The sequence below is a fragment of the Phaethon lepturus genome, unplaced genomic scaffold (assembly GCF_000687285.1).
Source record: "Phaethon lepturus isolate BGI_N335 unplaced genomic scaffold, ASM68728v1 scaffold5216, whole genome shotgun sequence".
In the NCBI taxonomy this organism is placed as follows: domain Eukaryota; kingdom Metazoa; phylum Chordata; class Aves; order Phaethontiformes; family Phaethontidae; genus Phaethon; species Phaethon lepturus.
Window position 1 is genome coordinate 52,954 of NW_010546808.1, and position 12,590 is coordinate 65,543.

The window sequence follows — 12,590 nt, forward strand, 5'->3', positions numbered from 1 at the left end:
AAAATGTTCCTCTGAAATCCAATTCAAAATGCATCAATTTTCCAAATGGACTTTGTATATTCCAATGCATTAGAAGATAACAGAATTGATACAGCTTTCAAATGAAATTTTGCTATTCTCATACATATAGTCACAGTGGTCACACATGAAACTGTGGCCTCTGTGATAATGGGGCATTCATTTTAGAGCTATTTGGAAGAACACAATTTTGGAAGTTGTGACAAATGAAGTCCTCGGTGTTATCTTTGAGAGGCCCTGGTTGAGAGGGACAGAAGAGGCTTGGGAATCGAGACAACAAAGACTTCAGACTTCCAATTTTGCCACTGATCTGTAGACAACATCTTGGGCATCAGCTGCCTTCTGCAGTTCTCTAGTCTGATAAAAATGGGGACAGTCATGCTTATTTATCTAACTCAAAACAGTTGCTGTTGTGGATTAATTATTTGTATAGCACTCAGAGTGCTATCCAAATGCTGCTTATTCATGTTTTCCCCACTGCAACAATATATCTTCATCACTAATAATTAACTGCTAATTACTGTTGCCGAGAATATAATAGTGGTGTTTACCACCTTATTTTTAATTTCAGTACAGATGCCTACTTAAAAGTTACGGAAATATATGAAATTACAGTACATTTTCCTAACGACCCTGCTGTGTCTGAGTTTGATCCTATTCAATTGTGACTAGAGTAATGAATAGTAAAGATGACCTTTTTTCCGGTAGAGCTATATAGAGTTTCTATTGTATTCTTGACACTTAAATCATGAAATGTAAAGAAGCTATTCTAAGCAGGATACAGCTGGGTCGAAGGACTGCTGATGCCAATTATGCTTTGTACATAATAATGCACATTTTACCTATTTGGAAAAAAATTCACATTTATTTACTGTCAAACAGGTGTTAAACTTTACACTGGATATTAGTGATGGGCTCATTATTAACAGGTTTACACAAAGGGATGAAAAAAGCAGAATTTTGTTGAAACAATTTACATTTCATTAGATTTTTATCATAAAATAAATTAATTACTAAATATAGGCAGAAGGAATATGGAAGAGTAATAGTTATGTTTTATTTATTTTTTTTTTAAAGGACAGGCACCTTTTATTCACGAGAAAGCTTGTGAGAAGTGTCCAGTGTCCCCTTTACCCCTTACCACCCAACCCTGATTAAAGAATGAACAGGGAATTGAGTTACAATCTTTGTTAGCTATACCAAATTTGTGCAAGGCTTGGCATAATTGGCTTCTAAAACAATTTTCTCCCCAAATTATGGTTTTTGGCAATAAAAATTCAAAACATAAGAATAAAAACTAACTTGTCAAAGCAGAACACTGTTTACAGTGAAAAATAAGTGAAAACGGGTAGAACTTGCATTTTAAACATACTACCGTACTATGAACAGTGTAAGAAAAACAGCTTATAACATATGTGCAACCAAGAGCTTTTCACAATATTTTCTTCAAACTCTTTAAAATTATTTTTTTTAATGACAATTATATTTCAGTTGGACACAAATGTATTTATTTTACCCTAGCAATAGAACAAAATATAATTTCTTTTGCCATTTTTTCATGAGAACGGTTCATTGTACAGTTGAGGAAATATATGAAATAAGGCCTGTGGCTTGATTGCTAGTGGTTAGACATGTATTCAATCTTTGCCCTAATGGAAAAGATTTGCAGTGAACTGCAAACTGATGCAGAATATCTCTCCTGCTTTTGCAAGTCTTGTCAGGAATAGTAAGGTACAGTAAATTTGTCCCACAGGATTTGAGAGCCTACGCCTTGTATATAATACAATGTAGGCCTAGAAAAAAAAATGGTGCAGCCATATTTACAAATTTTGTTCACAAACTGCTGCAGTAAAATGGCTGGAAAGTGTTTATTTCTCTTTTTTTCACAATTTTGTTAAATTCAGCAGCAGAAGATATTTTAAAATACCTTGTTGGTATTTCTTTTCTTTGTAACAAATAATTCATTTTAGTATACTCTGTGTATATACAAAGTTTTTGTTTTATAAAAATTCACAGAACTGCGAGGTCCAGTCATCCCCGTTACTGGAGAACCACAGGGTCAACAGAATTGTCTCTTCAAGCAGATATGAGGGAGCCTGCATGGGGCCAATTAAGTCTTTTTAATACTTGTACGTGGCCTTTAATATATCTTTGCTACACTATTAAAGGCTTGTCACTAGTTGCATTTGTCCTTCTCTAACATCCCCTTCTGGAATACATCCTTCCTTGTTAATGGGAATAATATAGCCGTCGCTATTACCCCTGCTGATTTGATAGTACATCTGAAGCTGATGGCCAGCTCCTAGGTTTGGCATGCTCTTGTAGTAAATGTCCTCATTTTCACTCCTCCTGGAGGGAGAGAGATCTTCTTCAACATCGGGGCTGCTCTCTGGATACGGAGAGTCTCTGAGATTGGGCATGCTCGTGTAAAGAGAGTCTCTGTTGGGGGACTGGAGGTGGTCGTCAGCCTCGGCTGTCAGCTGTGAGACGTAGCTGTCGGTTCCCTCGGTCTTCACTTTCTTCTGGGGCTGGTACAGAAGGGAGTGAGTCCGCTGAGGAATGAGTGGGGCCTCAAGCTCTTTGTGGTGGAGCTCCAGCCCGGGGGTGTCACTGTGCATCAAAGATGAGGCATCTGCCACGATGGCGTCATCTTCGCTACTGCTCCCGCCGATCACAGCTTTGGCTGGTAGCGTGCGCTCCAGGTTGTGGTTCTTGCTGCTGCCCCGCAGGTTGTTGTGCACTAATTCTGAAATGATCATCTTCTCAAAAGCAGTATCATTCAGGCTTAGTCCACAGTCTACAACTTGCACACTGTCGTTATAGTCTCCATTGCGCAATGAGTAGCTGTTGTTGAAATTACCATTTAGCGGTAGAGTATCCATGGCACTTGTATCCCTGGCATTGTTCAGTGAATGACCTGAAACGGAAAAGGACAGCTCTGGTTATTGCCTGATGTGCTTTTTATCACTTTGGTTTTTTTTTTTTAACAGAATTCTTTAATGTAGTTCAGGACAAAGTTGTACTTGGAAGTAAGACTTGAGAAAAGTTAGGTTATTGAACATTCCCAAATGTAAACAGTTGCACACCTTATAGGAAAGATAACATGTATTTCCTGTGGGGAATAGTGGCATTTTAATTTCATAATTTAGTGTCAATTCTGTGACTCTTCCACAAGGAACTGTTCACTCCATGCCCTTGCATATGTAATGCAAAGCAATTCATTTGGAAACATCTATGTTTTGAAGTACACCACCATGATTTAGAAAAAGAAAATTAACAGAATTTGTCCTAAACAACACTAAATTAAAAAGGAATTAGATCACAGACATAACTGAAGGTAAATGTACAACATAAACCCACATAACTGGCAAGCAACTACTTTAACAACATTTCTAACATTTTTTCCTTTTTTTTTTTTTTGAGATGAAGTAAAGAAAAGAATGAAAAAAATGGATAAATACGAAGAATTTATGTTAAACAAGGACAGCCATCTTTCACACTACAGGGACCAGGGTCCACAAGCACCATCCGACAACACGATAGACAGCAGGTGGAATGACTCACTTTGGACAACTCACATCATGTCTGTCTGCTCAGGCTATCTGGCCTAAGAGTAGCTGATATATAAAAGAAAGTAAAATGATTTATTGTAACATGATGAAGAATTACTGAGCTTCTCAGCAACTTAGTCAGAGCAAGGGTTCAGCAAATTAGATTACTAAGCAATAACAGCTTTTCTTTTCCCACTTAATGTAATTTTTTTGCACTAATATTCTGTCTGCCAACAACGGCCCCAGGCTTCTAAAGGTCAAAGTTTGCCTGCAGTCTGCATCAGTCACAGTGACAGCGCTGAATGAACCAGAATAGTTAATTAAGAGTTAGGCCCACAGTTACCATGGGCATGGAAGTCAAATGCAGAAATGTTAGGAATTTCTGTAAGTATGGGTCACAGAAATTAAACCAAAGAATAAATATTAGTTGTGGAATGGGAAGAGGAAATCAGCCATGGCTGATATCTCATAGCTGCTGGAGGAATGAGAGACTGGGTAAGTCTGCTGGAAACATGAAAAGAAGTTTAAGGGGGGAAAAATGAAGTCTTATGATGATTAAGGTCTTTATGTTTTTGGTTTTGACCCTTTTTTTTTTTTTTTGGTATCACGATAAAATATTTCCTATAGACACAAAGACATGTAAACTATGACAGCACAGTGCTTCCCAAGCAAAGGAAAAAGAAAAAGGAAAAAAAAACTTTGAAAGAAATTAAACAGTCTGAACCATGGAAAGTCAGATGGTTAGAGCATTCCTAGAAAATCACTTTATCTACAGGTATATCTGGAAGTAAAGAAAGAATGGAGTGACTTTACTGAAATGAGACTGACCACTGTGAGGCTGCTGCATTATATGCAAGGCTTGGAGGAGTTTCAAGAAAAAAGTTGTTTTGGAAAAGATTATACATTTTCCTGTTTTCGGGGTTTTTCTCATAATTAAAGCTGCAGCTTATCCTAGAAAATTCAGTCTTCCCTGGAAAATACTGTTTTTAATTAAAAAGTAATTGCATTTTCTCATGAAAAGATTTTTGTCTTCAACTTTAAAAAACAGAGTAATAATTTCCAAATAAATTCTGAGTACTTTGCAAATAATTTTGTATTTGCATTATTGTTAACGCCTCTCCATGTGCACTGATTTAAACAGTGATGAGGGTTGTCGGAAAGGTCTCTTTAAGCTTTGATTAAACAACTTCGTAGGTTTGCAATTTCATATATGTTCCAAGATTTTTCTTGCAATGGATTTAGCTGCGCAGAACATATGGCATTTATAAAAGTAGACAACACATGAACCACATGCTGGCATTCATTTCCCTCATGAAAGTGATTTAATTCTATAATTTTCTTTTCTTCTGCTAAACAGATACAAAAATATATCGGATAACCCAAAATGAGTTTTCTATGATATACTGCAGAGTTAAGCATGCTAGAATATATTCAAATTGGTTTGATGAGGCAAATTTTATTGCCCACGACCAGGTCATTCATTTGAAATCTTTCCATAGCCTGTAGCAAGATTACTGTGGGAATGTAAAAATATAAGCAAATTGTTAAGCATTTCTACTTGACACTGCTTTGTTTTAAAACAGCAAATTATTTCAGCATTGCATAACTTCTGTTACCAATAGGGTTTGCTACAGACCTCATGTTGTTTCCCAAAAAGCAGTATGCAAGTACTTTTTGAATGTGGAAACATTTAATTTGCAAATTGTGAACCACTTGCCCGCTGAGTCTACTTCATGACCGCTAGTTATGTTTTAATTGTGCCCATTAAAAATCATGCTGAAAAAATTTACATTTGATAGGCAAAGTTAAGTTTTACTCCCATACTTGTCTCTCTGTAGGTTGCTAGAGGAAAGCATAAGGAAAGTAAGAAAACAAGAGAATGAAAATAGAAACTACAGTTCAGTTAAAAAGAAAACTTGAAATAAAAACTGGAAACAAGTTTTTATGTACTCTTTATCAAAGATTTATCATTCCAGTTATACTAATGTGATCTTATGACTCATCAAACAGTGACTGCTAGATATTTATTTGATGAATTGCACTGTAGTTAAAAAAAGCAACTAGATAATGTACCAACAAAATGTTAGGTAAGTGATGACACCCTTTATTCCTACAGAACTAAACTGTTCTAACTGGTAATCTCAAGATTTTCCTACAGAAAAATGATCTACCATAAAGCTGCACTATACTATAGTGTAGATCTATTTGACGCTGGATACAGTTCTCTACACTGGGGTATCCAAAGGTGTCAAGATGCCTTGCGCTGCTTTAGTACCTAATCCGTTCCATAAGCAGGTTTTTCTCAGCAAGCTTTAGAGTCAACCTTATATTGCATAGACATGATACCTCTAAGTGATATATATCTTGAAGATGGGCTCTCAGACCATGTGGTGTCAGTCCTGTAATAGTATATTAAGATTTATGCCACCTGTGTTAAAAACATGGATAATTATTGGTAAATACTGTTATGGCAAAGGCATTACTATAATATAGTGCAGTTTTACAAGCTGACATTGGCAATACTGTATTTCTCGAACTGACAGAAATTCAGAATGTACGGCTAGGGCATTGCAACTTGAGTTTCTATCTAGGGAGAAGAAGGGATTTGGAGTGAGCCAAGGAAAGCGGTTTTATTCAGGAAGTATAAGCACACCTGGTGAGTTAAACACAGGAGCTGAAGGGGCATTACATACAACTGTTTCAGCGAGCAATGTGTTATAGGGGTTGTTAGTGCCGTGTGGTCGAAGAAGAGGGTTTGTTAGTAGGTAATTGCCAGTCATTCCTAAAGCGAAAGAAACAGAAAAAAATGTCAGTTCTTTAATTTTAGGCTGACAGTTTCAATAAAGAATATTTTTTATTCATCATGAATCATGTAGGACTTGTCAAATGTAATTCAGCTGAAAATTTCTAAATGTATTTGAGCTATGTGTTTGAAATGGGAGTAGGAAAATACAGTTAGATTCCAGTAATTCACAGGTGCTGTCCAAATCCCCAAAGTAAACATCTGGTTAGAGTGACATTTACTAATGTATACAAAAATCACTGTTACACAAGAATATCAATTAAATGTGTAGAGATCAAGGTACTACATAAAGCTATTGTAACTTTAAAAATGATAGTATGGAACACTTCTATCCAGAACTGAGAGAACTGAATTTCCCAAATTGAAAGTTATTGAAAAATCTCTTATGACAGGATCAGAGCTGTTATTCACTTTATTAAAAACACACAGATAGTGGAAGGGAATTGCTGTTTTCAAACAGACAGTGGATGACAAACTGCAAGAAGCATATCTTAGTATATGCAAAAGTATGCATGCTGAGGGGAAAGCAAATATTTGCTCTAAGAAATCAGAGCATTCACATTTTCTCCCGGGACGTTCATGCTGCAATTTTATCTGCCAGGTTTTAAAAAATAATTCCTCAAATGACAAATTTTCTTTAAACAATCAGTTTACAAACAATGCAAGACAAAACAAAATATTACATGAACATATTTTTTTAAAACCCATTTTGCATGTTGATGCAACACCATTTAAACAACTCTCAGAATAATTAGGGAAAAATCAGCATATTTTGAGAAATTATTAAAAAGTCAATCTCTGATTTCTAGCTAAAACTTAAAAGTAAGTTTTAAATCACAAAACGCTGTGATTTAAAACTTACTTTAAACATTTCATTAAAGTAAAATTCCACTTTCTTCTCTATTGCATTGCACAGCAGTATATCAGGATGAGTGTATTACAGTCCCGAGGCCAACTAAACAGCCAACTATATTTTTATACTACGGATATTTTTATTTGGCAAGGAAAAGATAGTATATATTCCAAATATTAATGCTATTGTAGTACCAGAGATACTTGGTAGCAGAAATGAGCAGCAAATTTTAAGATACAGAGAATTACTGCCTGATTATGCTAATCTTATTTGAAAGTTTGTATCAGTGAACAACTAAAAAGGTTTTATCATAAGTTTTTTCAGTTGTAATGTATTTATCACTAGAAATGCTAACTGAAATATATTTTGCTTGGGTTTTTTTTGCGTACTATGTTTAACCTTGGTTAGAATTATTACTTGGAATTTATAATTAAGAGAATTTTTTTCAATCCAAATTTTTTTTCCATCTTTAAAAGCTTGATTTTTATTTTAAAGGAAAAATGACACTTGCCATTAATGACTAATGACTACCCTTATATGTATGTATCACTGAGATAGTGACAATAATGTAATTGAATAAAGATGATATCAATGTTTCTAACTGTGGCAGAACATCTCCAGTGACTTGAGACTGGAGCTCTGAAACAGGGAGAAGCTTCCAAGACGTCTGTTCAACTCTGAATTAACTGAGGGTGCAGCATGGTTAGAGCGAATCTCGGGAGTCAGAGACATCAAATTAGTGTGAAATCCCAGACTTTTATCTACAGCATATTTGTGGGATTTTAGTAAGACACTGGAAGGGAACGTACTTCTTTCTTGGGCATGAAAAATACACAGTTTCTACTTAGGAGAAATTACTTAATCTTGATTTTGCCAGAGGAACATACAAGATTCAGATGGGCGGAGCAGCGAGACACGCAGATCTTATCCACTTTCTATATGCCAAATAGCAAAAATAGAATCATGCTTTCTGAAAGCTTTTGTTTTGCAAAATACCACACTTTTTACTTCCAAAATAAATGTGAGTTAAGTACATGTCCCTACTACCAAATCTTGAAAAAAAAAACAAAGGAGGAAAAATTGCTAGTTGTGGTTGATGAGGGATTTACAGCAGCCCTGACAGTGGTGAATTTTCTGTTTGAAACTTCCCAAGTTGAGCAGGAACTGGTCGCAGTGGGATCAGGGCTACATGTTCTTCTCCTAGGGACGTGGGTGGGAGAACAGGCTTTGAACTTGGCTCGCACAGAGCAGTCTTCCCTCCACTGCTAGCTCAAACTGCCTTAAAAAACACAGGGGGAAGGGGAGAAAGGAAGGGACATTCTGTCTCGGTTAATAACCTTGTCTTCTAACTGGACATGAGAATGAGGTTGCAGATTTCAAAGTCTATTTGAGATGAGAAATTTGGAGTTTTAGCTTCTCTGTGCCTGAAAATCTGGATTCTATCCCATGTGACAGATATGATGCTCTTTGAAATAGAAAAGATAAATGCTTTACAGACATCTTTTGCATAGAAATGATATCAATTAGATTTCACTGGGAAAATTTCTGCACCTAAAAATCATAGTCAAATATGCATTAAAATGTTACTGCACTCATATTTCTGTTTCAGATTTAACCTATAAAGGTTAGGAAAGATTTAAAATTATGATCTTGCTTTTAAGTTAAATTATTGATGAAACTTATTTAAATACATTCCCATGAATGAAGGAATTCAACTTCTATAGCAGGGGGCCAGTTGAGGGAACATGGTTTTAAAATGTGCTGGTGGGTGACTTCTTTAAAACTCTGCTTTTAGTGAACATCTGTTCCAGAATTTTTTTCCAAAACATTCTTTTCAATTCTTCTGTGTTAAATGATATAAAATCTGTATAAAATTTAAGGCTTCTAAAACTGAAATGTTCCCAGTGACTGACCTTGATTAAGTGTTGAAGTGCTGTTGATGTCACCTGAGATAAAAGACGATTCAGATTGTTTTCTCACAGTGTCATTCCACATCCTCCTTATACGACTCTGTTAACATAAAGCAGTAAGACAGAAGCGTAGTAAGTTACAAAAAGATTTTTTCCTACTTGTGTGCTATTATGTAGAATATTTGTGTTTATTTTGGCCTAGAGTAAGCCATCTTGTAGCACGGGGCAAAACTCCTTCTTTTGTTACTAAAACTCTCATTTATTAAATTTAATTTAGATGAAACATGGTGGAATAAACCTTCCTATAAACCAGCCCCTGATTACAAGAAAAATAAGGTGTTTGCATTAGACCAAAGTAAAAAGAAATGTTTAAAAAGAATCAATTCTACTATGCAGAAGTATGTATTTGACATCTAAATGATAATACTGAGAAGACAATTAGTGCTTCTGATTGGAACACATCTCAGTAGGCTTTTTATAAATAAGGTTAATTAAAAGATGCTGTCAAAATCTTTGTTACCTGAGTGCCAGAGGAATAGCGAGCACTAGTTCTTGTTGTTGATGCCTTCACTGAACTGTGGGGACTCTCAGTTGGTAGCCCACCACAGCAGTAGGAATGTCGGAAGCATTTGCCATATTCCTTACGTACCTACGGGGCAAAAAAACAATTACTTAGCATAAGAATAGTGTCAGATATCTCTGCTGGCAAAAAGACATGAACCTTGCATAAACTACTCACATACTTTTCAAGCAAATAGATAATTCTTGTCTATTGAATTGTTGGCCATTAGCAAAATCAAATATTTTTTCCCTATTTAGCAGCAGCATTATCAGCTATCCAGTATTTCTGAACAAATGGTTTCCAAGGTATACATGCACTTCATTTAGATGTGCCTGAATAATCATTACTGAGTTATTTCTGGGATTATTTTTAATTCATCTTCACATTGTAGATTAATAAATTTACCTGAATTGAATGCTGGCTGAACATAGTCATTTTTACATGAGCTTTTGATGCAGAAACCATAGATAGCCTATCTTCCTATCTTATAACCTTTAACTCTGTAGTCTGAAAAATGTAAGTCTATATATGTATCATTACTAGATGGTAGAACACCTAAGAAAATACATTCCTGAACACTAATGGATATTAAATGCTCCAAACCACTACACAGTAGAGACAATAGCAATCAAAACTGTATTTTTACCCAAATACCACCCTCCAGGGCTGGTTTTGCCTAATGCCTATATTGCAGTGAATGTACATTATCTGTCAGTACTGCGCATTCCACTGTCATTATTTCTAAATTGTAGCTTGTTGGAAACTGATGGAAGCAACAGCACTATCATCCTGTCAGAACTGGAAACATAATAGTTTTCACTTTCACAATTCTATTTCTCTGTTCAATTTAGTGACCAACTAGTAATAACAGCATAAAAAGACTACATTAGCTATGCAGACAGAGGATAGGATGATATCCAGTCAAAGGCACCGAAACTTAAAAATCTTAAATAGCAGCTTTAAGATTCTTTCAGGTATAAATCTTATTGCTCCAGGTTACGATTTTTCACACTTGACTGGTATTTTAATATTGCTTTTTGCTGACTCAATATAAAAACAATGCACAGCTGTAAAAAGAAATAAAAAAGGAATCTGTTTTTTATTTTCAAGTCCAATACAAGTGGTAGAAAGGGCAACATCACATGAAACCCTAATCTAGTAATTATTTGCATTTTGAGAATGTTTGCATTTTCTTCCCTCTTTTCTTAGGCTCAATCTCCTCTCTAAGTGTGCTTTTGTTCTCTCAAAATGAGAGAAGTGCCATTTTCGTATGGATAAAATTCTTTCCTTCTACCAGATCTTTTACTAGAACATTGCTGAATGCCATTGTCTACACCAAATTTAGAGACGCTGATACTTGTTAGAGCTGGTACCATTGAAAACATGCAAGAATGTGATTTTTTGTACTTACACAGCAATGCTTTATCCAACAGTCTCAAACCATTTTATAAATATCAGTTAATTATGTCTCTGGTGAGCTAATTATAATGGCAGTTAATAATTGCTAGGTCTCCAGCCTATAAGCGCTAAAAATATTTAGAATTTAAATATTGCAAATTGGGTATTTCCAACGGCAAATGTATTGTGTTTTATGTTAAGTTCTTTGGGTGGGATTTTTTGACGTTGTATCCTTCCTCTCAACTCTCGTTACTTCCATTTGCTATGTCTTCTAACAGAGGTTATGAGCTTTTTTTGTCCTTCACTAAGGCACCTTGAAGAAGTCTCCACCCTCAGCCTGGGGAAGACGAGGAGTGCAGGGAACCCAAAAACAGTCCCACCTGGCTGCACCCTTCGCTTCCTTCTCTCCCATTTGCTCCTTGCTCCCATGCAAGCTCTCCCTCTTCCCAGCAGATGTGCTCCTTCTGGACATCTCTGCTCCCATCAGGTGAAGGGGAGCAGAACCAATTTAGCGCATCCCACCCATGAGGGAAGGCTCTTGTCAGGGGATTCCAGATTTTCCAGTTAGGAGCATGAAGCTGTTGGATTGCTGGGGGAGGCAAACACTTGAAAAAAAGTAGTCATGCTGGCATCTTTGGAAAACTCTCCCCGTTAGCAGTTGTCTAGCATTAATGATTACTTTTTTCTTAGGGGTGTTGAAGTTCATAATAAAATTAATTTTTAGAACTCTATTTTGTAAAGAACAAGCACTCATAGTCCAAACCCTGCCTATCACCCGTAGCTTTATGTGGCAGCTTAATGGGATCTCAGGAGAGGTCCTCTGCCTTGATCTGAGAAAGAGCTTCCAGGCTAAGTACCAGGGCTGGTATTGAAAATGATCCTTTGTTTGCAGTGCTGCAGCAGAGGCAGGATTTGTTTCATGTGTGCATAAAGGACTTTTGGCTCTAAGTTCAGACTAATACGTACCACATTACCAATATTAAACAGTACATTTTCCACAGTAATTTTTTTCCCAAAGCCTCAAAAACTTTTCAGGCTCAGGTTGGAAATTCTGCATCCCTTTTAACCCTGCCCAGGCCACAGAGCAGTTACCTGACTCCCACAAGCAGACACGGCAAGAACTGCTTTTGAATCCTAGTCCCCTCTTTCAGCTACTTCAGAATACTCCAGTTCTTGACATTGCTGGGTTTTTTCCTCTCTTTTTTAAGAAATATATGTGGTAATTTGAAGGAGTTAGAGAATACACATCTGTGTTTTCAGTAACTTACTTTCTTTTGCAGGGCACAATGAAAGATGAAAATAAACATTCCTTGGAAAGCATTAAATACTGTGAAGAGATATGTCATCACAACAGTCCCTTCATTGATAAACAGCAGACCAAATGACCATGTTAGGCCAAGGAGGCACAGGAGAGCAAACGCACCCAGGACCCAGGATCTGTAAAAGAAAAGTAATTTTATTTACATTACTTACGAGAATGCATGTCACCGAATCC

General features: G+C 36.2%; 1 protein-coding gene across 1 annotated transcript in view; it reads right to left on the reverse strand.

Annotated features, from left to right (window-relative positions):
• Positions 1-863: 863 nt before the first annotated feature.
• The window catches only part of LPHN2 (latrophilin 2), a 71,116-nt gene continuing 59,389 nt past the window's right edge, over positions 864-12,590 (reverse strand). The window contains exons 17-21 of the mRNA XM_010289425.1: positions 12,364-12,532; positions 9,656-9,784; positions 9,139-9,235; positions 6,223-6,351; positions 864-2,935 (exon numbers count right to left, since the gene is read on the reverse strand). Of these exons, the coding sequence (XP_010287727.1) occupies positions 2,181-2,935; positions 6,223-6,351; positions 9,139-9,235; positions 9,656-9,784; positions 12,364-12,532 (1,279 nt within the window). The 3' untranslated portion in view covers positions 864-2,180. The remainder of the gene's footprint in view (positions 2,936-6,222; positions 6,352-9,138; positions 9,236-9,655; positions 9,785-12,363; positions 12,533-12,590) is intronic.